Raw genomic sequence first — 27,956 nt, 5'->3', positions numbered from 1 at the left:
GGCATCTGACGGGAATGTGTTCCGCAGGGCGGGCACAACTACCAAGAAGGCCCTTTTCCTGGTTCTCTGTAACTTTATTTCTCACAGTGAGCAAACTGCCAGAAGGCCCTCGGAACTGGACCTCCGTGTCTGGGCTGAACAATGTGGGTGGAGACACTCCTTCAGGTACACAGGGCCTCAGCTGATGTGAAGAGAAAGTGAATTTGCTTGATCCAGGTGAATGTGAGAGTTCTCTCACACAACCAAACCCAACACTAAGCAGAATCGTCCTTCTCATAGAATCATAGAGTTGGAAGAGACCACAAGGGCCATCGAGTCCAACCCCCTGCCAAGCAGGAAACACACACCTGTCAAATTTGGCCCACAAGGAGACCCTGATAAGAATTTGTCCTATGGAGTCAAAAAGGCCCCCTGCCCCTGCTATAACAGTATCCTAGAAGTTGAGCATTAAGAGTCAGGGGAATGGTGTGTACCAAAATAAAAAAAAACCTCCTCTCTTCCCCATACTATACTTCTCCTGCTACTGAAAATTGCTGATGGTCTTAGCAGACCTCTTAATGATTCTTGAGCCTGCTGCAGCGATTGTAATGTACTGTGCTAGAAGCTGTGTGACTTTCAATCGCATTTTTATTGCTTCCTTGATTTCTTACATTGTATGTATTTTATTGTACTGAAGTTTGAAATCCACAGAAGTCAAATGGTAAGTGTTCTTCACAGACATGCTGCAAGCCACCTGTGTGAAGCTATGATCCTTAAGACCACAGTTTGGGAAGTCCTGCCCTACTGTTAAAAAATAAAGCATTTGTGCAACAACAGCAGCAAGAATACTTATTGCAAAGTATTGGAAGACACAAGATTTACCCACCCTGGAAGAGTGGCAGATGAAGGTGATGGACTATATGGAATTGGCGGAAATGACTGGCAGAATCCGTGACCAGGGAGAAGAGTCGGTGGAAGAAGATTGAAAGAAATTTAAAGACTATTTGCAGAAATACTGTAAAATTAATGAATGTTAAAATGATGTTGGAATGGAAATAAGTGGTTTTGGTAATAAGGTTAATAAGAATATGCAAATATAGATTGTTATATGGATGAAAATATATAGTTATAATAGGTTAAGATACAGAGTAAAGATAAATGAAAGAGGGTAAGGATTTGCTGAAAGGATTTTGTAAACGGGAATACAAAAAGGGGAGGTGTGAGGAGGTCAAGGAAATAAGTAAATGAGCCTAAAGATATTGAAAATGGATTTTTTCTTTTTTTAATTCTTTTTCTCTCTCTTTTTTTTAGCCATCTGTTTTTTGTATTTTGTATTTTCTTTTTTCTCTTTTTGGTCCTTTTTTTGGTATTTTTCTTGTTATCTTTTTTCTTTTACTGTTTATGTTTAATCTTCGGTTTAATTTTCTTAATTCTTTAAACCTATGTTTATTGTAAAATCCTAATAAATATTTTATAAAAAAACAAAACAAAAATAAAGCATTTGGATTCAGGGGCTGTGAGCCAGCACCAATCCTGAGCTGTTTAGCACCAAGCAGCACAGTTGTGGAAGATTTCAGGAGAGCAGGAAAGGGGGGGCAAGGTGTCCCTTGCCAGAAGCAAGGCTTCTGGAGCCTTGAACAAGACCACTAATGATGCAGATGGAACCTAACTCTATTTTCATCTGTCAGCTCAGTCAAGTGAAGCTATGTGGTTTCTGAACTAGGGCTTGTATTTGGTGATGGGCTGGATGAAAGCCAATAAACTGACGATGAATCATGAGAAGGAATAAGTGGTTCTCATGTCTGTGGAATCAGGCAGGCAGCTTTTTCCAGATAGGGTTGTACTCACCTTAAAGAAAAAGGTACACCGTGTGCAGGTATTCCTGGATCCAGCATTGTCACCATTAACACAGGTGGCCTCAGTGGCACAGAGTGCTTTTCCCCAGAGTTGGCTGCTTTGCCAGCTGCAGTTGCTCCTTGACAGTGAACAGTTTGTTCACAGTGACCCACATTCTAGTAACCTCCCAAGAGAATTGCTGCAATGCAGGGTACATGGGGCTGCCACTGAAGACCACCTGGAACTGTTCAAATGGTGTAGCTGGGTGGAATCTTATCCCACTGATTCTATTCTCTTCCAAATCTAATTTAAAGTGCTGGAACATGCATCTGAAGCCTGAAAAGGCTTGGGATGAAAATACCCAAAGGAACACCTTTCCCTTATGCTAAGCTGCCTGTAACTATGATGTCTTAAAAGGCTTTTCTCTGCATTTGACTGCTGCGGGTGAGCCCATGGTGAGGAATACAGCCTTTTTGGTGGTGGCACCGGGAATGTGGAATGCCTTTCACTCACAGGTGCAATTAGTGCTGACATCATTCTAGCACCAGTTTTAAACTCAATTATTTGCCCAGGCATTTTAATGGCTGTTTAGCCTGATCTGTTGCTTTTAACTGCTTTTGTGTATTTTGAATGGTGGGTTTTTATTGTTGTGTGTTTTTTATGTTTTGTATCCCATCTGGTATGTGAATAGATGAATGGAAGACTGTAAATATTTTTTAATAACTACAGCAGTTAAATAAATATGAAAATGTATGTTCACGAAGATACTGTTGTTGAGCAATGAGCTGAAAAGAAGAAAAAGGCATCTAAAAGGGGAGGAAGAGTCTGAGAACAAGCTCTCATGAACAGAGTTCATTTCATCCCATTCATGAAAGATAATCCTCCCATGACCCAGGGGAGAGAGCGTATACATACATGCATACATTACAGAGGTAGAAACAGAAAAACAGGGAGGTCAAATGGCTATGAAATGTGAATAGTACAGCTTGCAATAATTCTACGTAATATACTGTAAATACAGAAGGTAAATACCGTGACCTTTCACAACAGCATTAACTGGTAATAAACACAAATCATCCAGAACTTATCAAGAGATTTGATTCTTTTTGTTTAAGCTTGATTCAAGACAACGGTTTCACGTCCCATGCACAGGTGTTAATTAACACAGCAGAGATAGGATGATTGCATTATCATCACCATTTTAGCTTGCTATGAAATCCACATCTGGAACTCTGTAGGTCTTGTTGACTTTTTTTTTAAAAAGTGGATTTCCTACTTTGGAAAAAAAAGTCAACAACACCTACAGACAATGTGAAGGTCCTGAATGCAAATCCTACATTGACCTAGACTAGCTGTCTGAAATGTGCACCCACTTCATGCCAAAGCTTTCTGATCCAGCCAAGAAGATATGCATATGGGTCTCCATAGCTAGGTTCCTTACCGCACTGTGTAATCATACATTACAGTGGTACCTTGGTTCTCGAACTTACGATAATCCATTCTGGGAGTCCTTTCGACTCCCCAAACCATTCGGAAACCAAGGCACAGCTTCTGATTGGCTGCAGGAGCCATAAGCCGTGGAAGCCGCGTCGGACATTCAGCTTCCGAAAAATGTTCGCAAACTGGAACACTCACTTCCGGGTTTGTGGCGTTCGGGAGCCGATTTGTTCGGGACCCAAGCTGTTCGAGTACCAAGGTACCACTGCATTCACAATTTGGATTCAATTAGATTGCTAACGCCTATGTGTAAACTAGCTCCATAGCAGAGTTTTTCAAAGCTAAATCAAATACTGAAAACTACCACTGTTTATTAAACAATATAAATAGTAAGATGAAATATGAACAGACAATATTTTTAAAGCACATCAAATGCACATTTAAGGCACATGACTCCCCCCCTCCCCAAGAATCCTGGGAACTCTAGTCCCCCCCCTACAGATCTACAATTCTAAGCACTATGTGTGCCGGATGCACTTACAATGTATAGTAAAGATCTGTCCTATGACACTCCTATCTACACTTGCTAAAATTACAACTTCAGACACACCGAGAGTGATATCTGGGGGGAGGGGGGAATTAAGCACAGGCACTGACACACAAAAATCTTCCAAATTGCAACTCAGAAAGGTAAAGTCACTTCAAACGGCAACAGAACTTGGAAATAACAAAAATTGATATGCCACCAAGAAAAGATACGGAAGATTAACAATACCTGAAGAAGAATATACTTGAATGTTGGCCACCCAGCTCAGGGGAACGCCACTGTCATTTTTGCTCTACATCCAGCAACAACCAGCTCACCATGCAGAGAGCCTTACCATCTGGCAGACAACCGCAGAGTAGCAAAAAACTTATACCAGTAATTCAGATGGTAACTCGTTTTTAATAAACAAAAAGACCATACTAGGTGGTAAATTACTACTGTATTGACTCAGCATACCTAGCTGTCATCACAACAAGACCTGGTCCTTCCATCAGAAGGGCGTTCCGTTTGCACTGACATGAGAAACAGTCCTTAACAGTGATGTTTCAGGCACCAACTACCATATTTTTCGCTCTATAAGACGCACTTTTTCCCTCCTAAAAAGTAAGGAGAAATGTGTGTGCGTCTTATGGAGCGAATGCAGGCTGCACAGCTATCCCAGAAGCCAGAACAGCAAGAGGGATCATTGCTTTCGCTGTGCAGCGATCCCTCTTGCTGTTCTGGCTTCTGGGATTCAGAATTTTTTCTCTCTTGTTTTCCTCCTCCAAAAACTAGGTGCGTCTTATGGTCTGGTGTGTCTTATAGAGCGAAAAATACGGTATATGCTACACAGTGGTTAGAAAACATCATTTCAGGCAATGTCTCCCTTTCTTAGAACAGTTATTAGAAATGACTAGTCTGTTTTTCAGCTGCTAGAATAACTACAGGTCTGGGCCTTCTGCTCTATTTTAAATCATAATGTTTGATGAAAGGTTCTTATGGCGCCAATCCCCTATTCTCCCCTCAACATGCACTGTTATGACTGCATGTCTGTTCTAGCAACTCTACACACAGTTTATCAGCCTAACTGCAAGAAATTAACAAGACAGGTGCCAACTGTTAAGTTGTGGGTGAACATATCAGACGACACAGCAATTCTTCAGACAGCTCTTGTTTATTCACAGGCCAGCACAGAACAGGGCTGGACGGTTCAGCCAACCTGCTTATATGGAGCTCAACTACATGGCAACAGTAACAACTTTCTGTAACTATCCAATCACTGAACGTCACTTTCAATTCCTTATTTGCATATGCAGACCTGAGTGAAAACTATCTACAGTATGCCCCTGCTGGCCCAGGGTGAGAACTTCAGTACATAACACCAACAACAGCCCTGAAGGTTCCTCAGTGTGTTATGTGATGCTGGAGGTTATGAGGGACATTTGGCTCAGCAAAGAGAGGTAGGATCTGGAGTTCAAAACCTGGACTCACATCTTAGCCATGAACTTACTGAGCTGTCCTTGTTTTTAAAAAAAATGTACCTCAGAGCCAAAGTAGAAGAGATGAGGAAGATTTGCTATACTTTTCGTTTACTTCAAAGCAGCCGCTCCTTATTGAGGAGGGTTCTTCATTTGATCAGGGCAACAGCTCCAGGGCCATGGTTCCCAATGTAGGGGTGCAATTTGATTTTTAGGGGGCGGATTTGGAAGCTTGTGTAGGCCAAATTAATAGCCTTTTAGGCTTCCTCCACATGAATAGGAGTTCACTTTTTGAGTAATAAGAATTATATGTCACGGGGGAGGGGGGGAATCAGGATTTTAGAGATGCTTAGGTAAAAGGTAAAGGTAAAGGGACCCCTGACTATTTGGTCCAGTCGTGACCGACTCTGGGGTTGCGGCGCTCATCTCACTTCATTGGACAAGGGAGCCGGCGTACAGCTTCCAGGTCATGTGGCCAGCATGACTAAGCCGCTTCTGGCGAACCAGAAGAGTGCACGGAAACGCCGTTTACCTTCCCACCGGAGCGGTACCTATTTATCTACTTGCACTTTGACGTGCTTTCAAACTGCTAGGTGGGCAGGAGCTGGGACCGAGCGACAGGAGCTCACCCCGTCGCAGGGATTCGAACCACTGACCTTCTAATCAGGAAGTCCTATGCTCTGTGGTTTAACCCACAGCGCCACCCGCGTCCCATGCTTAGGTGGGGCATAGCAAAAAAAAAAAGGTTGGGAACCACTAGGGAAGGTGTGTTTAACCCTTCAATTTAACCACACAGAGATGCTATTACCCTATGGGGGGGCAGTGACAAGAGGTCTTCCCCTACAATTTGGCTAATAGTTTGAGCGATGGGGTTTACATTGACAAAATGGTACTAGGGAAGGGTTAAATACTACCAGTACCATTACCCAGATCACACTAGGAACACACGAACCCTGGAAGTTTCAAAGTACAGTGGTACCTCGGGTTAAGTACTTAATTTGTTCCAGAGGTCTGTTCTTAACCTGAAGCACCACTTTAGCTAATGGGGCCGCCTGTTGCCGCCGCACCACCGGAGCACGATTTCTGTTCTCATCCTGAAGCAAAGTTCTTAACCTGAGGTACTATTTCTGGGTTAGCGGAGTCTGTAACCTGAAGCGTATGTAACCTGAAGCGTATGTAACCCGAGATACCACTGTAAAGAAAAATATATTGGGATATCCAATCACAGACCTCCCATGTAACATATACTTTGGTCCTCCACTTCCATTCCCTGTATTCAGTGGAAGCAGCAATCCACCTCACAGACTTTTACATTTCCCTAGCCCAAGGAAATAAACTAATTAAACTCTGCATAAAATATGTATCAATAAAATGTGTGCACCTTATTGCGCAGAAACAGTGGGATAATGGAAGAATGCAAACATATGAATGAAACAAGCTGGTGTGTACAAGTGAAGGATGAGATAATGGAAAAAATGTCCTTCATCAGCGCTACGTCCAATTTTCGCTTTCACCGACTTCCTTTTCCCACACTGCCCATTTACCACAGTCTGAAATCAGAATGCTATTTCTCTACATACAAAGTTAAGTACAAGTGAATTTAAAACACAGAAGTATAAAATCCACAACTGATACAGTACACTGAACAGTTATCTGTTTCAGAAGCACTGCTAACCTGCTGCACAGTTGCCATCAAACTTTAGGCTGAAAGCTCTTTGAGACAGGGACTTGTTCTTTGTTTGAGGCTTCTGCTGTAAAGAGGCACTGATGTCAGCACTACCTCCAAATGGTTTATCTATGGGAGCACAGATCTCTAAGAGATGTGAGGTTGCCAAGATTTAAGTCACGTTTATATTTGGAACGATAAACTGTAAGGTTGGAATAGGGTCAGAAGTTAATGTAATCCTCTGCCCAAGCCCAATACTATTAAAAGGTCCTTAGAAAACTAATACCACCAAACAAATGAAAAACAGGTTGTAGGTGAATGCAACACAGGTGACTGTGGACTCCCATGTCCCTTCCATCCTTAGCTTCCCATTCATTACTTATTTGCTGCCAATGGTGAAATGACAGGGACCAGGAAAATACTTAGGTAGTGCAGCACCAATAACTTCTTTCCCCCCAAACCCGCTGAAAATGCTCTCCATTGGGACTTCAGGAGCCAAGGACGTCCCAAGGCTGACACCAGAAGCAAAAAGGACACACACAGCATCAAAGCCGTGTATGAATGTGTTGTTACAATACCTCGTTGCACATCATCACAAGACAACAGGTTGCACCATAAATGTTTTCCGAGCCACCACCAGATTTCGCTGCTAACAAGATTATTAAATCATTAAAAATTCTTCCTTCAACTAAGGGGATATGCAATGAAGAGTCTCAGCAACCAACCCCATTAACAAACATCACGGCTGCAATACAAGGCAAGCTTATGCCGAGTTTAAGCACATTGTAGGAGTTCCCAAAAGAGAACCTCTACTAATATAAATTTTTCAAAGTTTGTCCAAACCATGCCTAAAATTAATTAATCAGTATAGTAATTAATGTTCATACATATACATATTTCATAGTGGTTTATGTTGCAGATCACAAGCACTATCTGGTTAGTACTTGGCGGCAACCTGAAAAACAATGCAAACATTAGAATTTTCATTCTTGCCTATACAGTATGGGCAAGTTATCGCGTTATAACAAACTGAACTGATGCTTAGAAGCCTATATATTGTAATAGATGAAGAAACCTACATATTCGTGTTCCTATAAATATACGGTAATTCCCACAGATAGGCAGAATGAATACATGATACAAGGAAATGTTTTTCTTTTAAGAAAATGTGTTTTGTTCCATGCAACCACCATTCATCCTTCTAGGATCTGTGAATCGGCAGCACTTCATAATAGGCTTGAAGTGTTAATCTGGGTAGTTTACTGCCTTAATTCTTTCCCAAACAGGTTCCTAGCCTCAAGAGCATGGGTAGGCAAGCTAAGGCCCAGGGGCCGGATCTGGCCCAATCGCTTTCTAAATCTGGCCCACGGACGGTCCGGGAATCAGCGTGTTTTTACATTAGTAGAGTGTGTCCTTTTATTTAAAATGCATCTCTGGGTTATTTGTGGGGCATAGGAATTCATCCCCCCCCCCCGGAAAAAAAAATAGTCCGGCCCTCCACAAGGTTTGAAGGAGAGTAGACGCCTGATGAAAATGTTTGCTGACCCCTGCTCAAGAGTAACCATCTTTCTTTATTTCAGAGCAGTATAACAAAACAACAACAGCTCCGAAGAGTCTTATGGAACCTTAAAGATTAACAATATCATTCCGGCACCAAGGTTTTGTGGACTAGTCTACTTCAAGGAAAAGCAAACTTTCCTCCAACAAAATGCCTAAGGTCCTACTACACTGAGTTTTGACTGTTTATCACCCTGCAAAAAAGACTGTGAACAGAAATGCTGTAGGCGTTATAAATTCACAGGCTACCTATCCATTATAAGGTTGTAATATTCAAATCACACACAGGGAGGTTTAAAGTGAGTAGACAGTCTATAAGTGGAATGTGGTGGTTAAGACATAAAGCATGGCTTAGTACCTCAAACTTACAAGAGCTCATAAGTATTTCAAGGAAATTACTTATGTTATGAGATATACAATCCTATGAGATATACAACCCTACCTAGGAGTGTTTTCCACTGAACAGTATGGGCTTGCTTCTGAGTAAGCATATAGGGTTGAACCATAAATGGGCAACACAATACAGTACTGTACAACAATCTCTAACGATGGAAATCACTCGCACTGCTTTATTATTGAGTTCAACCATTTACCGATATTGCCAAAGCGCATCGCCAACTTAATTTGCGTGTTTTGCCACGCTTTGCTTTTTTTGACTACGACCTTTCCCCAAGGTGGCTCTGAATTAAGATTTGCCCAAGTGCAAGTTCTCTGCATCTTAACTCATCGGGAAAGAATGCGCTCGATACGTTATCTATTAATCAGAGCGCCTGGCTTGCTTTTTTTCTTTAAAGGAGTACTCTGCTTTTAATGTGGGGAGTCGGGGGGCAACTAGGTTACAGGGAGAAAGCGCACGACCACAAGAGGGAAAAGGAGAAAACACAGTGTTCGCCTCCCATGTTTTCCCACCACCAACCATCCCACTTTCCCCGTTCAAACTAAGGTCAAACTTAGTTGCTTCGGAAAACCTTCGGCGCGCCTTTCGTTTTCCAAGCGTTGCGCAACCTCTCCAAGCCCCCAAAGCGGACGGAGCGAACAGCTTCGGTGTCAATGCGTTTTAAGGGACGGGATGGTTGGGTGGCAGGGATGGGGGGTGTCCGAAAAGCTCTACGGCTGCCCTGCTTGGAAGCGCTCCCCCCCTTCCCCCAAAACTTTTTCCAGGGCTCCCCGGACAAGCCCATGACGCACGCCGCCCCTGCGCTCCGAAGCGAAAGCCCGGGAGGCAGCGCCTTTGGCCCGCCCGCCTCCCCTCCGGCAGGTACCTCTTCCTCCTGCAGGTTGGGCTCGGCGGGGCTGTGCTCCTGCTCGCCTTTGGCGCTGTTCATGGTTCCCTCCGCCGGTCCGGAGCGCCCTGGCCCGCCGCCGCCGCCTCCTTCCTCCTTGCCTCGCCTCTCCCGTCCGCGGCGCGTCTGGGCTGAGGTGCTGCTGCTGCTGCCGGGCAGGCGAGCGCGCCGAGGCGAGGCGAAGAAGCAGCGGGGCTCTCGCCCTGGCCACCAGCAGCGACAGCTGCTTCAGCAGCATGCAGGGCTTCCCCGGCGGCGAGAGAGACCCCGAGCGAGCCGCGTGAGGGGCGGGAAAGAGGCGGCGGCTGCTTCTTTTCCGTGGAAGGAAGTCGTGAGGGGAAGAGCCGCGAGCTCCTCGCCTGCGCGCCTGGCTCTGGTTGGCGGGGAAGGTGGCTCGCGCGCCTGGCGCCCACTCCCTGGGACGACGTGGGAGGGAGCGGAGGAGGAGGAGGGGGGTGTTGGGGGTGTCGACTAATCGCGAGGGAGAGGAGAGGAAGCCCCCTCGGCAACCCTCTGGCACGTGAAGAGAGGCGGGTCAGAAAGCAAGGCGTCGAGGCTTGGGGAAGGAAGGAGGAGCTTGGCGGGGTGGTGACTCCCAAACCCAATGGCAAATGACAAGTGGACGTGGGGTGAACTTGCTTTGCCGGGGGACCCACGAGGGGCATCTAGTCCAGCCCCCTGCGACGCAGGAATCTTTCGCCCCTCGTGGGGCTCACCCAGGTTGTTGGCGTCCGTCTGTCTCTGGCGACAATGGAAAAGTGTGCGCCTTTGGGGGTGAAGTCAGACAGTTGGAAGGAGCCAAGGCCTCTTCAAACCACCACCCCCCTAAAATGTTTGAGGGGGCCACAGTTGGGATACAGTGGAACCTCAAGTTGCAATTGTGATCCGTTCGAGAGGCACATTCGCAACCCGCAGCTCTGCGTCTGTGCACGTGCGGGTCGCGGTTTGGCACTTCTGCGCATGCGCAAAGCGTGATTTGGTGTTTCTGCGCATGTGTGAGCGCCGAAACCCAGAAGTAACCCATTCCGGTACTTCCGGGTTTGGCGCAGTGCGCAACCCGAAATCGCGTAACCTGAAGCATCTGTAACCCGAGGTACCACTGTACTGAATACAGTCCTGGTTGCCTAACCTCCAAAAGGGTATTTGTATGCTTGGGAAAGGTTCAGAAAAGGGCAGCCAAAATGATCGATGGGGTGGAGCAACCCACCCCCTCCCTATGAGAAAAAGTGGCAGCCTTTGGGACTTCCTGGTTTATAGAAAAAAGCAAGTGAGAGGTGACATGATAGAAGTTTATAAAATCATGCATGTGAGAGAGAAAGTGGATAGAAAATGGTTTTAACCCTCTCTCAAAACACTGAAACTTGTGGAAGGTGAATTTTGGAAGATTTGGGACAGATAAAATAAAGTACTTCATGCAGCACATCGTTAAAACTATGGAAGTTTCTCCCACAGGAGGCAGTGATGGATGACTTTTAAGAGTATTACACGAATTCATGGAGAAAAAAGCTATTGATGGCTACCAGCCACGTATAGTAAAAGCTATGGTTTTCCCAGTAGTGATGTATGGAAGTGAGAGCTGGACCATAAAGAAAGCTGATCTCCAAAGAATTGATGCTTTTGAATTCTGGTGCTGGAGGATACTCTTGAGAGTCCCATGGACTGCAAGAAGATCAAACCTATCCATTCTTAAGGAAATCAGCCCTGAGTGCTCACTGGAAGGACAGATCGTGAAGCTGAGGCTCCAATACTTTGGCCAGCTCATGAGAAGAGAAGACTCCCTGGAAAAGATCCTGATGTTGGGAAAGATGGAGGGCACAAGGAGAAGGGGACGACAGAGGACGAGATGGTTGGACAGTGTTCTTGAAGCTACCAGCATGAGTTTGACCAAACTGCGGGAGGCAGTGGAAGACAGGAGTGCCTGGCGTGCTCTGGTCCATGGGGTCACGAAGAGTCGGACATGACTAAACAACAACAACAATCAGTCCCTGGAAACTGCCGGAGGAGCGAGGGCTCTTGGGCATGGATCCTGCTTGTACATTTCCCACAGGTACCTGGGAGGCCACTGTGAGAACAGGATGCCGGACTTTATGGGCCACTGGCGTGATCCAGCAGGTTCTTCTTACGCAGATGATTTTCCCTATTAATTATCATTACAAGCACAGATAAATAAATCAGCCCACCAGTTTGCATCAAATCCAAAAGTCATTAGATCTAGGAAGGCTTCACGCTGAGGCTGATCAACATGATACCTGCCTCATGTCACTAAAAATAAGTCTGAAGATCAGAAAGGATTTATAATGGTTCTAACATTTCTAAAGGCACAGCTCGCTGCTGACAGTACAGCACAGCACACAAGTGGCTCCTTTGAAGCCGTTTCAATCTGTTGATTCAGTGTGTGTGCGTCTTCATATTCTTTGACTTTGACTTTTATTTTTATGACAGTAGTTGAAAGAACCACATCCCAGAAAATCACTAGAATATCTATGTTAATTTCAAACACACATACATGCCCCACAATATTTTGACATTATGGACCCAAAAGAGTGCTAAAATAATATATTTTAGGGTCAAACTAGAAGTGATATAAAAGGAATTTCCAATGTTTTTTTTTTCTTTTGCAAAACGCGGCCAAGGGGAAGGGCACAATCCAGACCTGGGCTTATGCAATGAGGAGAGTTCTTAACCTTTCCTTCCATACTGTTTTCCCACTGAAACCCCAAGCTGTTCTTTCCCCCCCTTATTTCAAAAATAAATATGGGCAACACAAGTTTTCTCAGTAAGGGCAAAATAGCACTGCATAGGGTTTGGGGGTGGGGAGAGATGCGAGGAAATTATGCAGAGGAGGGGAATCTTACAGGCCTGCCGTCCTGTGCTTTGTACATATTTCAGATAAGGGTCCTTCATGGCAGACTTTCAGAAAGGAAAAACAACGTGGGCATTCCAGTCACGGAACTTTTGCATCACATCCAGCTTGGTGTTTAGACTCTGTTTCAGAGCGGGGGGGGGATCCTAGTTGTGGTAATGTAAGATAGCAGGAACAGGGAGACACACTAAGCAAATAACACACCACAGACTGTTTCTGCTAGGCCGACCAAGTAAGAAGACAACATCATGTCTTTTTGACATGAGTGGCTCTTGGGTACTAGAGGTAACAAAGTACCTATCACCTATGCTTCATTTTCTAGTAAAGTGGTATCTCAGGTTAAGTACAGTGGTACCTCGGGTTACATACGCTTCAGGTTACATACACTTCAGGTTACACTCCAGACTCTGCTTACCCAGAAATAGTACCTTGGGTTAAGAACTTTGCTTCAGGATGAGAACAGAAATCATGTGGCTGCAGCAGGAGGCCCAATTAGCTAAAGCGGTACCTCAGGTTAAGAACAGTTTCAGGTTAAGAACAGACCTCCAGAATGAATTAAGTTCTTAACCTGAGGTAACCACTGTACTTAATTCGTTCCGGATGTCCGTCCTTAACCTGAAACTGTTCTTAACCTGAAGCACCACTTTAGCTAATGGGGCCTCCTGCTGCTGCCATGCCGCCGGAGCACGATTTCTGTTCTCATCTTGAAGCAAAGTTCTTAAGCTGAGGCAATATTTCTGGGTTAGCGGACTCTGTAACCTAAAGCATATGTAACCTGAAGCGTATGTAACCTGAAGCGTATGTAACCCAAGGTACCACTGTACTATCAGTTAGGAATATTTGGTACCTTAGACCCAGGATGTGCAGCTTTTACTCTGCCAATGGCCACAGTGAAAGGAGGGCATAATTCTTGCTTTCTGCCACCCTCCTTTCTATCTCTTTCTGCAACCCCTCCTCTGCCCTTACCCATCAGACAGCCAGGGGTGGGACAGATAGCCAGAGGTCTTAACTAAACAGCCTGCAAAAAGGCTTTTGACATTAGGCCGAAAGCTTCGTGCAACCTAGTGCCACAGGTTATCCACCTCTGTCCTACACGGTGTGGTTTCCAATCTGTGTTCCAGTGAACCCTGGGTTTCTTTAGAGAACTTTGTCTTTGTCGCCTAGGCCACTTCTGGCAGATGAATTTTGCTGAAAGACAGTTTGCCCACCGCCACCACCCATCTTTCCCTGAATATGCTTTTTTCTTTTCTTTTTTTAACATAGCTCCCACTTTTTCCCCCTGGAGAAGAAAATTTCAAAACAGCTTACATCAATGAACTTGTACATGCAAGAGAACCAAATCCACAAAGATACATTAAGCCGCCGAAAAATGCCAACATCATAAAAACCAAAATATTTCCAAATCAACAAAAACAGTGACTCATCAAACCCCCCAAAACCAAGTGAAGATGTAGAGAGAGAGAGACAAAGAACCAATTTGTTCATAATTAGAAGAGGGCCGCAATCTTTGAACATTGAGATTACGGATTGGGAAGAGCCTTTTACCTCAAGATCACTCTCAGTGCACAACACACAGGGACAGTGATTTTTTCCCAGAATAAGGTGGAAGTGGGTGGTGTTTGTTTCCTCCCTGTCACCTGAAACACTAAGATTGAAGGAGTCATCTGTCTATCAGTTTGTGCTTGGTGGCTTTAGGGCCTGCTGTTCCTATTTTTCTGGCTATCCTTGGAGCACAGTGCATAAAGGACAATGTGCCAGACAGCATGAAGGGGGGGGAAAGGCATCTGATTCTACCTTTCTTTAAGAGAAACCCCTGTCTTTTTTATTTTTATTTTTTAAATATTTTATTAAGTTTTCACAATAAAAAAGCATAAAAAGACAAAGAAAATGCAACATCACAAAAAACAGTACAATACAAAAATACAAACAGAAACCCCTGTCAACCTGCACACAAATTTCTCTTCAGGGATGAGATGTGCCACACTGCAAAGCATTACAGAAATGCCATGGAATAGCCCATATATGGCAGTCAAGAACAAGAAAACGACTGGAGTTTTCCTTAGCAGCTGTAAGGCAGCGTCTCTTTTTAGCTTTGCTTGACTTTTGCCAGTATTTATATAATTGCCAAACACTTGTCCAGTAAGTTATGGTATTTACCTTAAAAGAGCTGGGATCCTTCCCAGGCTCTGTCAGAACAGATCTCCTTGCAATCTACTTTCCTTCTCTCTCCCAGATAGCTGCTGGAGTAGGTTCTCTATCCAGGTCTCCCCAAAATCACAGCTGTACATAGAGCAACATACTGTTACAGTGGTACCTCGGGTTAAGTACTTAATTCGTTCCGGAGGTCCGTTCTTAACCTGAAACTGTTCTTAACCTGAAGCACCACTTTAGCTAATGGGGCCTCCTGCTGCTGCCGCGCCGCCGGAGCCCGATTTCTGTTCTTATCCTGAAGCAAAGTTCTTAACCTGAAGCACTATTTCTGGGTTAGCGGAGTCTGTAACCTGAAGCGTATGTAACCCGAGGTACCACTGTATTAAGGTTGAAACTTAGAAAATATGTGAAACCACAGATATTTTAAAATAAAATTCAATCAAAGTTGACAGCATGGTGGGACTTCATATATTTATGAGTTTGTGGGGGGAGGGAGTTCCTTCTAACCCCTGGTTCCAGCAAATGTTAAAACATAAGCCCAATGAGGTGATCGCCTGGGAGATGGGGCATTAAGAGAACAAAGGAAAGGGAGCTCTGTGCCAGATAGGTGGGACACCTCCCTGAACTCAGAGATTGTCAGAAGGAAAGAACTTGAGTTGGGAGCTGAAATGCAGTGATATCAGCCAGAAGCAAAACAGCAAGCGGAAAGTGAGCCTTCCAGGATCTCTCCTTGACTCCAAGGATGTGGCTGTGGGAGAAACAAGAGCCTTTTGGGGTGTTAATGCTACTCGGTTGGTATAACTGTGGCTGGCCTCCCAAGACATATGAAAATGTACTTTGCAACTCTCTTCTTGGGAAAGTTAGACTGATTCCCTCCTTGTTGTCCTTCCACTGGCAGGTGAAGGAAGACCTTTTATTCCAGCAGGTCTTTAGGAACTGACTGTTTTTAAGGAAAGGGCTGGCGCTGTGATATTTTTGTTGTTGCTGCTGCCTGTATTTTTAATAGAATTATAAGATACATAGTTTTAATGCTAATACAGTGGTACCTCAGGTTACAGACACTTCAGGTTACATAAGCTTCAGGTTGCAGACTCCGCTAACCCAGAAATAATGCTTCAGGTTAAGAACTTTGCTTCAGGATGAGAACAGAAATCGTGCTCCGGCGGGGGGGGGGGCGACGGCAGCAGGAGGCCCCATTAGCTAAAGTGGTGCTTCAGGTTAAGAACAGTTTCAGGTTAAGAGCTTACCTCCGGAACTAATTAAGTACTTAACCTGAGGTACCACTGTAGAATTAAAACTAGCAAACGTAAAAAACATAAAAAAGATTATTCCTTTTAAATTATAATCTTTTCTATGTTTTTAGCTTTCACGACTTTTATCTGTGTTTTTGTATTTTTATCTGTAAGCTGCCTTGTGAGTCCCAGTCTGGGGAAAAGGTGGGATATTTAAAAATATAACAACAGCAGCAGCAACAACAACAACAACAAATTCTGTGAGTCAGCCTCTTCTGGCAATGTCTCTGTGTTACAGTAAGGTGGGTTTTTGTGGTTTTTTGAGAAGGATTATCACTTGAAAGGGGATCTTCAGTCTTCTTATGTGTCTATGAGTTGGTGATGATGGATGGGCTCTTGAACAAGCAGTCTAATTTCAGGTTTCTAGCTACTTTAGCTGTCTAGCAAGTGCATTCAGACAAGCTGTGATGGAGAACTAGAAAGGCTTCTAAGTTTGCAAGGGTTTTCTTTTTAGCAGTGGGGGCTGGTGCAAATGGGACACTGCCCCACCAACCTCAGCCTGCCCTAGACAGCCCCTACCTGCCGGCCTTATGAGTTACAGCCACTTAGGACATGATTCTAAAGTAAGCTCTACAGTAAGAGCTGTTCGACAGTGGAATTTGCTGCCAAGGAGTGTGGTGGAGTCTCCTTCTTTGGAGGTCTTTAAGCAGAGGCTTGACAACCATATGTCAGGAGTGCTCTGATGGTGTTTCCTGCTTGGCAGGGGGTTGGACTCGATGGCCCTTGTGGTCTCTTCCAACTCTATGATTCTATGATTCTGCCTCTGGTTCTGCCTATTCTGGTCTCCTTGCCTTCTGCCGTATCTGCCCCACTGGACACCACGGTTTGTTGGTTTTAATAAATATTCAGACTTCAGATGAAGGAGGGAGGGGATGTGTTTAAGCAGGCCAAACTTCTGTTCAGTATGATTATACTGTTGAAGTGCTCCAGAGAGCCTATCCTACATAAGATGTAACATTTGCAGAGCAGTGGAACTGGTCTGTATGGGATTTCAGTTTGTTGAGTCCATACAGGCGTTTCCCCCCTCCAGGATCAGGTTGCACAAAATGAATTCTGCAAGTTTGTAACTAATGGTGGCTCTGAGCAGCACAGATTGGCCAGCACTCATGTCACTATAAATATACCTATCGCCTGCTAGCGATGTTCCCATCACTTTTATTTGCATTTTTTTGCTTTTATTAAATTCAGTAAGGGAGAATTAATATATAATTGTGTGATTGCCTTCCCCAATACATGCCCACTCAACTGCTTTGATATGCAGAACTGGCAGTGTAGCAGGTGCCACAAGACACTTGTTCCACAGTTGTGAGGAATCAACCTTTTAGTATGGCAGCACCTATACTTTGGAGTTTCCTGCCTATTAACATTATGCAGACATCCCTGCACTCTTCTCATCGTCTGCTTAACACATTTCTGTGAAGGCAAGCCTATCTAGACAGGTAGATGTTGATGACTTCTTTTATGCTTAATTTTAATTATTTTAGAATATTTTGAATTGTTTTAAAATTTCTTTACTTACATTTTTTAATAGTTCTTGTAAACTGTTTCAATCAAGAGGTATATAGGTTTCAATAATAAGATAAAATACTGTACTGTATAAGCAAATTAAAAAAATTCCATCCAGTAGCACCTTAGAGTATAAGCAAGTTATCCTGGAAGTACAGGAGACAGGAACTCTTTCCCCCTTCATCAGTGGCAGGAACAAGGGCCACAAAGAGCAGAACAGCCTAGCCTTAGCTATTGGACAGATAAAGAACTGCCACTTCCCCTCACTTTGCTAGAAACCATTCCTGCTCCAACTAACAGTTGCTCTGGGATTGCTGCTGTTGTCATCTGTCCATTTCAAAAGAAAACAGAGTTTGACTCTGGAGGTGAAGTCAAACTGCTAGAGTAGAGAATCACAGCGCCTGCTGTGGCTGCAGAGACCAGTAACTCGTAACCGCTGCCTCCTGCATTGTTTTTGCTGCATTAGCAGGAACAAAGTGACCTCTCCAGGGCGCAAGTCTGGGCAGTGTGTATGGAGGTCCTGGACTGCTCAGATGTCAAGACCCTGGGGTGTCGATAGTCAGGAGTGCCGCGGGCTGTGGGCAACACTGGCCTCTGTCCCTCTTTCCTTCCCTCCCTCCTCTGATGCCCTCTCACGTCTCTGCCTCCCAAAGGCTTGCACAGCTGTTCATTGCAGCAGCCCTGGCTACAAGCTCCGCAGGCAAATGGTGCCTCTGGGAAGCACCTCTTTTGGGGGCAGCTCAGAGACCAGGGACGGCAGCAGCTGCTGACCAAAGGACTCCCAAGGAGAGGGGAGAGGAGGCTGAGGGAACACTCCACAAGGAAGGGTCTTCAAAAAAGGGGTAAGAGGCTGCCTGCTCTGCAGTCAAGGGGTGACATAACTGGGCTCCTGAGCCCCACAGGGGTGCCGCAGAAAGAATGTAGTTGGTTATGGGAGCCGTGGACTCAAAAATATTGAAAACCTCTGGTCTTAGGGACTCGGCTCCAGATTTGTGTAGGTTTTACCCCTTAGCCTTTTCTTCTTCTGAAGATGTCCCACAAGGGTTACAGATTTTCCCCTAGGGTTTACTCCCAACTTAGCCTGGGATAGTACACACTTACTTAGAGGTGGTACAGACAAACCTCGGTTGTCGAACATAATCCGTTCCAGAAGCCCGTTCGGCTTCCGAAATGTTAAACAACTGAGGCACAGCTTCTGATTGGTTGCAGGAGGTCCTGCACTCAAGCAGTTTGATGTTCAGCTTCCAAAAAACTTTCAGAAACCGGAGCATTTAGTTCCGGGTTTTCAGTGTTCAGGAACCGAAACATTAAAAAACGGAGGTGTTCGGGAGCCAAGGTATAGAGTATATAGAAATACATAACTTCTATAACATGTACAGTGGTACCTCGGGTTAAGTACCTAATTCGTTCCGGAGGTCTGTTCTTAACCTGAAGCACCACTTTAGCTAATGGGGCCTCCACCTGCCGCCGCGCCGCCAGAGCACGATTTCTGTTCTCATCCTGAGGTAAAGTTCTTAACCCGAGGTACTATTTCTGGGTTGGCGGAGTCTGTAACCTGAAGCGTATGTAACCCGAAGCGTATGTGACCCGAGGTACCACTGTATTCCAAATCAGGGCAGTACAGATGTTTGAAGAGGAAACTAATTCAGCATAGGAGAGGAACATAATAATAGCCTGCAGGATCAGGCCAACGTCCCATTTGGTCCAGCATCTTGTTCTCACAGTAGCCAACCAGATAACTGTGGGAAACCAGTAAGCAGAACATGAGCACAAAAGCACTCTCCCAACTCCCGTGTTTTGCAGCAACCTGTGTTTGGAAGGAAAAGGCCAGCAAGATGAACATGTCTGTGTTAGGGATGCACGCATTTCCCCAGGCTGTGATCCTGCATGGGAAAATAGGGGTTTCATAAGTGCCCAAGAATGTCTCTACTTCCATCTTCTAAACCAGGGGTAGGCAACCTAAAGCCCGGGGGCCGGATGCGGCCCAATCACCTTCTAAATCTGGCCCACGGATGGTCCAGGAATCAGTGTGCAGTGGCGTAGCGTGGGTTGTCAGCACCCGGGGCAAGGCAAGTAATTTGCGCCCCCTAACCTGTGGATTTGCGCCCCCTAACCCGTGGATTTGCGCCCCCTAACCCCAGATGTTGCGCCCGGTGCGGCCGGCCCCCCCTGCACCCCCCACGCTACGCCACTGTCAGCGTGTTTTTACATGAGTAGAATGTGTCCTTTTATTTAAAATGCATCTCTGGGTTATTTGTGGGGCCTGCCTGGTGTTTTTACATGAGTAGAATGCATCATTTTATTTAAAATGCATCTCTGGGTTATTTGTGGGGCATAGGAATTTGTTCATATTTTTTTCCAAAATATAGTCCGGGCCCCCACATGGTCTGAGGGACGGTGGACCGGCCCACGGCTGAAAAAGGTTGCTGACCCCTGTTCTAAACGCTTGAGAGCCTGCACTAATCCAACCACACAAAAGCCAGGAAGCAAGTATAATCAAATAGATGGCCAGATTACTTGTTCCCTGTGTGTGTCAAGCTGTTCACCCCCCCCAACCTTGGATAGTTGTTTTTCATTGTATTGTGACTGTGTGTGTGTGTGCACGCGTGCATGCATAGGAACTTGGATTGTGACATACAGAAACCTGAACTATTGCACCCCACCGCAACACTGTGTAGAAAAACATTAATTTGGCAGAACGGTCCATTTCCTTGAGAGAACGACAGCAATTCCCCCCCCCCCCTTGTTATTCTAGCTACTGTAGTACTGTTCTCTTTCCAGTGGAGAATGGGCCTCCCGCTGGTATGTATAGAAGATAAACAATTGAGAAATTGAGCAGTTAATCAAAGCAGTTCTGAGGCACAGAGACCTTGGGGTGAGAACTTGGGAGCATTGGAATCTGAAGAGCAAAGCTGCAAAGAACAGGGGGGGGGGGAAACTTGAGGGTTTCCTCAGTTTCTGAATCCTGGGGGTCGAATGCTGGTTTAGGGGCGGTGCCAGAACAGAACCATGACAGATATGGGCTGAATCTGGCAGAATTTGCCAGTCATAATGGATGGGCATAGCCAGAGGGTGCAGTTTCCCCTCCCCCATAAATCAAGTAAATAAATAAAAAGGCTTAAGTAACTGACCAATTGCATCGCAAATAACTCGGTTCTGACCCTCCCTAACATAAAGCCTGCTCCCCCCCCCCCAATAAATCCTGGCTACTATGCCCAATGGAGCCTGGCAGAATCTGAAGTTTATTATCTTTTCAGACACCTATATTGGCTTACTGTACAAGGAATCACTTTGGGTCCTCTGCAAGCAATTCAGTAATTGAGGGGTGGGGAGGACACACTTCCAAAAAAACGCAGAGAGATTTGGAGGGAGGGGGAAGCAGAGAGAGAGAGAGAGGGAGGGTGATAAATCGGGTCCTCCCTTAAAGAGTATTGTGGTGAGAGCTGGAAACCGAAACCCTGTGTTGTGGGTGGGTACAATTGGTCAGCCACAATACCAGATTGGTAGGTCCCTCGTAGCTGGGTACAATCTGGCCAATGGGATGCAGTCCAAAGGGTTCAAGGGACCTATTTATGCCCATGCACGTGACTCAGAGCTTCCTTTTTCGGCGCGTGCATTCGGAACACCCGCCCACCTCTCCCTACTTTTAGGGCATTTTGCGATTGACCTTACTATGCCGTTGTGTGTCATCTGTCGTTGGGACAGGGGCACGGCAGGAATTTTCCCCACTTGGCTGATTGGCTGTTGCCATTTGGGTTTCACCTGCCACGTAGCAAATTGTCACAACTTGTAAAGTTGCGGATAGGCTCTGGTTCAGGTGATAGGGATGGGAGAACGCTCTCGCCATCCCTATGTGAAGGGTATTCCGTTAAAGGAATCCAGGGACTTGATGGTTTGGTCAACCCCTGAGAGGGGGTTGTGCCCGTGCCTGAGTCCAGGGGGACATTTGGGTGGCGGAGTTAGCCCGTTCCGGCTTTCCTCTTATCCAGCTGTTAACCCTTGGCTGACCTATGCTGGAACCCTGGGTCAGCGCTACCTGCACGGCAGGGAGCTAGTCAAACCAGAGCCTATGCAAACATTCACTTCCTGTAATCAATAAAGTTGTGGTTTAAATTATGTGAAAAACCAAAACTAAAATTTGAGTCAAGTGTGAATTTATTTAGTGGGGAGATTTCTGGGTCTGAACATGCAAAGATGCAATCCTGCAAACTCCTCACACATTTCATTCTGGCTATAGTCACCACCCACTCTTAACAGTACACCACAATGACTCTAAGCATGAAACCAGGTAAATAAATACACTATCAAATTACATATGGTACTCGTCAAGGCATAAATACAAATGCAATAATAAAATAAAGAAAAATTATCAGTTATCTTTGTAACCCTTCACTGCGCTGGTTTCCATATGATTGATGTTGTTTTGTCACTGCAAAAGCAAATGAAGTCCTTTTTCCCTGTTGTTGTTTTCCTATTACTATTGCCAAGCAAAAGCTCCATTTTCTGACTTGAGTGCTTAAGTCCAGTTAACTAGTGAGCCTTGATATACAGTAAGCTTGCAACTTACGTGGGGGTGGGGTTATGTTCCAAGGATCGCGCCTAAAGCAAATATCGCCTATAGGCTAAATACATTGGGTTCAATGGTGCTTGGGGTTGTGAATGTCATTTTTCCCAGAAGGCTGCCCATTTATTTATTTATTTGCCATGCATGTAAAAGCTGAATACACACGTTAAATGAGCCCAAGTTGTGATCTTACTGTATTGCAATGAAATAATAATAATTATGAATGAATGAATCGATTTTTTTCGGTCACTGACCAGAGTGATAATAACAATTATAATGATAGAATTATCCAGTTTCAGCTCACCACATCTTTAAAAAAATAATAATCATGTAGCTAGAAGAAGTTTAGCAACAATCATCTGAAATTATGACATGGTTGGGACATCCCGCAAAAGAATATTCACCCTGTCAATGTTTCATTGTATTTTAATAGTTGCTTTTTCTATGTTTTTAGCGGTTCTTCTTTTTATCTGTAAGCCGCCTTGGGTTCTATCAGCGTAGAAGGTGGGATTTTAGTTAGTTAGTTAGTTAGTTAGTTAGTTAATTAGTTAAAGTCTTTGGAATCATTTGGAGTAGGAAAAAATGCTAAAATTTGTGGACATGATAGAACTTTATTAAACTATGGCTAGTATGGGGAATGTAGACAATGTCTCCCCATTTATATAGAACTGAAGATTAGCAGTGCATTTGGACTTGACATGAGAAAATATGTCTTTGTACAATCCATATTTCACTTAATAAAGCGTGCACACAAACACACACAGAGGAAGTTATGCCATTACATAAGGAGAAAAAGCCAAAATCAACAGCTTTAAGACAAACCAAAATGTGACAAAATAGCGAGCAAGCTTTCATCAACAATGCTGTGAAACACTGCAGTTACTAAATAAATAACTTACTACCTTTTTTCACTTTGTTTTTTTAAATTTTATGTGGGCAGGGAAAGAGCACGGGCTCTGCAACAGAACACCAGATCAAGATGGTTTTTCCAATGTTATTAACCTGTATCTTATATGACGCATCAGAAACAGTGCCTCAAAAATCCCCTGATGCTCTCTAACGAAAATAGATAAACAGGTTTCTCTTCCTCTGTGGTTGGAGAACAGTCCCTCTATTGTTTGAGGATTCCTGAGGAGTTTTGACGCTTCTGCTGAACAAATTCCTTTCTCAAAAGTGAGGGGCCCTGGGGACTCCTCTGGTTAAGGCCGAAGGGACACCCTTAAAAAGTGCTCCAACTAGCAGAAGCTGCCTTGAGGCTCGAGGTGTCATTTTACTTTGGCCCCTGGGACTTTTGTCTCTACAGGCATCTTGTTCAAGAGCAACCCTTCTCCTTTTGAATGGCCCTGCTCTATTGGCTGTCCTCGTGCTCCCTGGATTTAAGCCCAGTGTTGCCTTAATCCACAATTTCACAAATTGGCAGGCATAAGCAAGCATATTCACTTCTGTTGACTGAAGCATTTGCTTCCTCTGATCCAGCAGACAGTAGCCACTCCGCCACAGGCCTTTGGGGACCAGTTTCAGCATAACCTCTAGATTTTCAGGCCCATTTACAACCTAACATTATATATATCCTGGGAATGATATATAAGTGAGAAGCTGAGCATTCTCTATTTGAGAATACTCCTATTAAACCTAAATAAAGAAATTCCTTCCAGTAGCACCTTAAAGACCAACTAAGTTAGTTCTTGGTATGAGCTTTCGTGTGCATGCACACTTCTTCAGATACACTGAAGAAGTGTATCTGAAGATACACTTTATTTTGACTATGGCAGACCAACACGGCTACCTATTAAACCTAGTTATATTAATAGGAACTCCTATTAAGCCTGGTTATATTTGCAGAGTGTGTATTCCTTTAGCACAGGGGCTTCCTTGAGATGGCTGAAAATTACTGAGGCTCATCCGTTACAAAATGGTGGAGCCAGTTATAAAATGGAGGCAGAGCTTGGCACAATCAGATGGCCATTAACAATATCACTTTCTGCCAATATCTATTTTTTATTATAAATTTTTATTATTTTACATAAAGGTTATACACCATAAACATAACAGGGGACTGACAAAACCACCCAGAAACTCCAGCAGGTGCAGAATGCTGCGGTGAGACTCCTTATGGGGTCTTCACTGCGAGATCACATTCACCCGGTGCTATACCAGCTGCACTGGCTCCCGGTGGAGTATAGGATCAGGTTTAAGGTGCTGGTTTTAACCTTCAAAGCCCTATACGGCCTAGGACCCTCGTACCTACGGGACCGCCTCTCCTGGTATGTCCCACAGAGGAACTTAAGGTCTTCAAATAAAAACATCCTGAAGGTCCCAGGCCACAGAGAGGTTAGGGTGGCCTCAACCAGAGCCAGGGCTTTTTCGGCTGTGGCTCCAATCTGGTGGACCGCTCTGTCACAAGAGACTAGGGCCCTGCGGGACTTGACATCTTTCCGCAGGGCCTGCAAGACAGAGCTGTTCCACCAGGTCTTTGGCCAAAGCACAGTCTGACCCCCTCCTTTGGTAATCCTCATAGAACTCTAGCCCAATGGTTGCCATTAATTTGATTGGAATTAATTTTATAATGAAATGATTTTAGAATGTTTTATCGTTTTACTGTTGTTAGCCGCTCTGAGCCCGGCTTCGGCTGGGGAAGGCAGGATATAAATAAAATTTATTATTATTATTATTATTATTATTATTATTATTATTAAGTGACTTCCTCGCTTCCCCTTGGTTGAATTTCATCGCATATCCTTTTAACGGTTTTCCAAACCACAGTTCTTATAAAATTTAACTTAAACATTAACATCCTTAGATCTTCACGTTATGAAATTAAACATATTAATTCATCACTTAAATAAAATCCTAAACCAATTAAGTATCTGCAAGCTGTTTTCAGTTACCGTAATTTAACATAACATATTTAATGAGTATCAGGAAGATTGGATTAAATTTAATGATTACTTGGTTAAATATGTGAAGTTAAATTAACAGAAAACAGCATGGCCCCACCAGTGGCGTAGCGTGGGTTGTCAGCACCCGGGGCAAGGCAAGTAATTTGCGCCCCCTAACCCGTGGATTTGCGCCCCCTAACCCTAACCCCCAGATGTTGCGCCCGGTGCGGCCGGCCCCCCCTGCACCCCCACGCTACGCCACTGGGCCCCACCCCTTTTAAAGGAGAGGGAGGCGCTCCATCCAGCTGTTTGCTAAACCGCTGCGCGAAGCGCCTCCTAGCTCTGCGCCAGCGCGCGCCTTGCTGCAAGCGACGCATCTGCGCATCCGCGCAGCTCCGTCGGAAGTGCAAAGCGCGGCGGTATTTTGCATTTCTCCGTATATATCCGAGAAGGAGGGGCTTCTTCCTTCCTGGCCGGCCTGCCCCTCTTTCCGCCCGCCATGCCCAAAGTGGTGTCCCGCTCCTTGGCTTGCTCGGATACGCGCGACCGCGAGGAGTACGGCGAGGGCGAGAAGCCCCTGCACGTCTATTACTGCCTGTGCGGGCAGATGGTGCTGGTTCTGGACTGCGCGCTGGAGAAGCTGCCCCTGAGGCCCCGGGACCGCGCGCGCGTGATAGACGCCGCCAAGCACGTTCACAAGCTCTGCAACACCGAGGACGAGCCCGAGGGCGCCTATCTCCGCCGCGACGGAGGCGGCGTCGAGCGGCAGTGCCGGAAGAAGTGCGCGCGGTGCGGGCTGCTCCTCTTCTACCGCCACCATCCCGACGGCGCGCCCGCCACCTTCGTGGTCGACGGCGCCCTGGTCCCGTTCGGCCAGGGCTGGGCCCAGAAGCTGCTGCAACAGCAGCCGCCTCCTCCTCCTCCCGAGAAAGTGATGGTGACCCGTCGGACGAAGGACATGGGCAAGTGCGGCTCGGTCACCGTCTCCACCGTCGACGAGGAGGAGGAGGAGATCCAAGCCAAGGAAGTGGCCGAGTCGTACGCGCAGAACGCGCGCGTGATCCAGAAGCAGCTGCGCAGGGAGGGCGCTTGCAAGAGGCGGCTGCAGGAAGAGGCCGAGCTGGGAAGCAAGAAGGCCAAAGGGAAAGGCACGCTGATCGACAAGCAGTTCAAATAAGAAACGTCCAGAGAGAGGGATGCGTCGTTTCTTAGGGGGGAAAGGGTGGGGGGCACACACCACCATGGACGTAGCCGAGGGGGGCCGTAAATCAATACAAGTCTGAGGTTCTGCCCCCCCCCCCACAAAAATCATGGACCCCACCCCTGTGTCCTTATTATTCAAATCCTCTTAGGGATGTTGCCTTTCACTCTGGGGAGGGTTGTGTTCACCATGTGCCTTCTGAAACATTTCCCAGAATTATTATTATTATTATAATTATTATTATTATTATTATTTGCATTTGCATTTCTAGGAAGCACCGCAGCCTTAATTTCCTAGCAAAAGCAAAGCAACCTTCTCCCAAGAGCGAGCAGAGAGGTGTTAGTCTGCCTCTGTTGTCTTGAGTTACGTTTTTGTATCTTCAGGTGTATATAGAAATTACCGCGTTACTGGCAATATGTCAAGTTTGTATTGATGGAGTTAGAAGCAAAATGTACAGAAAAATAGATCTTTAATAAGTTATTTTTATGTGGTGTGTCGTTTCCAGCCCATCCCCATCGCCTTTGGCAAGAAGTTAAATTTCTTGGTTACACGTGCGCCCCACATTTGCTTTGGAAGATGGGAGAGGGTTATTGTGGGGCTACAAAGCAGTATTCCATCGAGATACTAAAAGCCTAACTACAGGTGGCGTTAAATGTGACTCAGCATCTTACATACAGGTTTTAAAAAATTAATGGTGAGGGGATCTCACCTTTTCTTCAAGTGATATTTGCTCATGGGCCCTGGGACAGGGCAACCCCTCTTCATCCAAATAAAATAAAAAGTGATTGAAGGAGTGGTATATAAAAGTAAGTTGCATCTAATTCATAGAGTATTCAGAAAAAAGGATCCATCAAGACAACTGGATTTTCCTCAATGGTAGAGAATATTGTACAGCAGTTCAAAAGGTCCAAAAAGTACACAAATTGCACACATAACCACCCCAGAGATTTAACAAAGTAAGTTTGGGTGGGTCACTACAATATCACTTTTACATATGTTGGGGATCTTCCCCATAAGATCGGTGTTGTTCCAGAATTCTCCACTGCTGTGCAATGCTATATAGGTGCAATTTTTAATGAGCATTCCCTTATACATGTGGATACTAGTTTATTTTTTAAGTGGATACTAGTTTATAAGGTTTAGATAGCCATTAATCATTCTACAGTGGTGCCTCGCAAGATGAATGCCTCGCAAGACGGAAAACTCACTAGGCGAAAGAGTTTTCCGTTTTGGAGGTGCTTCGCAAAACGAATTTCCTATGGGCTTGCTTCGCAAGACGACAATGTCTTGCGAGTTCCTGCTGGTCCCCCCCCCTTTTCTAAGCCGCTAAGCTGCTTATCAGCTGATCTGATCAGCAGATAAGCCGCTAATAGCGCTAATCCGCTAATCCGTCAATGGGCTTGCTTCGCAAGACGAAAAAACCGCTAGACGAAGAGAATCACAGAACGGATTCTTTTCGTCTTGCGAGGCACCACTGTAATTATTTGCCTATATTTTTTCCAGTGATGTGCATGATCATTACGAAAAGTTCATGTATGTTGCTGCCACACTGAATACATGAATGTTGGAAATTCGTAAGATTGCTGTAATTCACCTCCATATAATTTCCTGCATGGAAAGATGGATTTTCTGGTTTAGAAAATCATTCTTTAAAAAAACTTTACAGGTTATAAAGTAAACCCACTGTAAAATCTGTGTATGAGCCAATGCATATTGACATCTCAAGCCTATGGATGCA

At 45.1% G+C, this 27,956-nt stretch overlaps 1 protein-coding gene, 2 long non-coding RNA genes and 1 pseudogene across 4 annotated transcripts in view; 2 read left to right on the top strand and 2 right to left on the bottom strand.

The window, feature by feature from the left end:
- RBPMS (RNA binding protein, mRNA processing factor) overlaps positions 1-10,256 on the bottom strand; it is a 79,512-nt gene extending 69,256 nt beyond the window's left edge. The window contains 2 exon segments of the mRNA XM_081176969.1: positions 9,742-9,852; positions 9,854-10,256. Of these exon segments, the coding sequence (XP_081033095.1) occupies positions 9,742-9,852; positions 9,854-10,000 (258 nt within the window). The 5' untranslated portion in view covers positions 10,001-10,256.
- A 4,526-nt stretch (positions 10,257-14,782) lies between these two features.
- Positions 14,783-15,230, top strand: LOC308577111. The gene is made up of 2 exons (XR_014003450.1): positions 14,783-14,935; positions 15,164-15,230. It is a non-coding gene; the product is annotated as an uncharacterized lncRNA (long non-coding RNA).
- A 7,029-nt stretch (positions 15,231-22,259) lies between these two features.
- On the bottom strand, positions 22,260-24,827 carry LOC308577066. The gene is made up of 2 exons (XR_014003405.1): positions 23,934-24,827; positions 22,260-23,770 (listed from the first exon to the last, which is right to left on the bottom strand). It is a non-coding gene; the product is annotated as an uncharacterized lncRNA (long non-coding RNA).
- Positions 24,828-25,368: 541 nt separating this feature from the next.
- On the top strand, positions 25,369-26,888 carry LOC308577204 (STING ER exit protein pseudogene; annotated as a pseudogene). Its single transcript has one exon. The product of its transcript is annotated as an STING ER exit protein pseudogene (transcript).
- Positions 26,889-27,956: the final 1,068 nt, after the last annotated feature.

Source organism: Podarcis bocagei (genome assembly GCF_964188305.1).
Source record: "Podarcis bocagei genome assembly, chromosome: 17".
In the NCBI taxonomy this organism is placed as follows: Eukaryota; Metazoa; Chordata; class Lepidosauria; order Squamata; family Lacertidae; genus Podarcis; species Podarcis bocagei.
The sequence above is the reverse complement of the archived record's forward strand: the minus strand, read 5'-3'. Positions and strand labels throughout refer to the sequence as shown.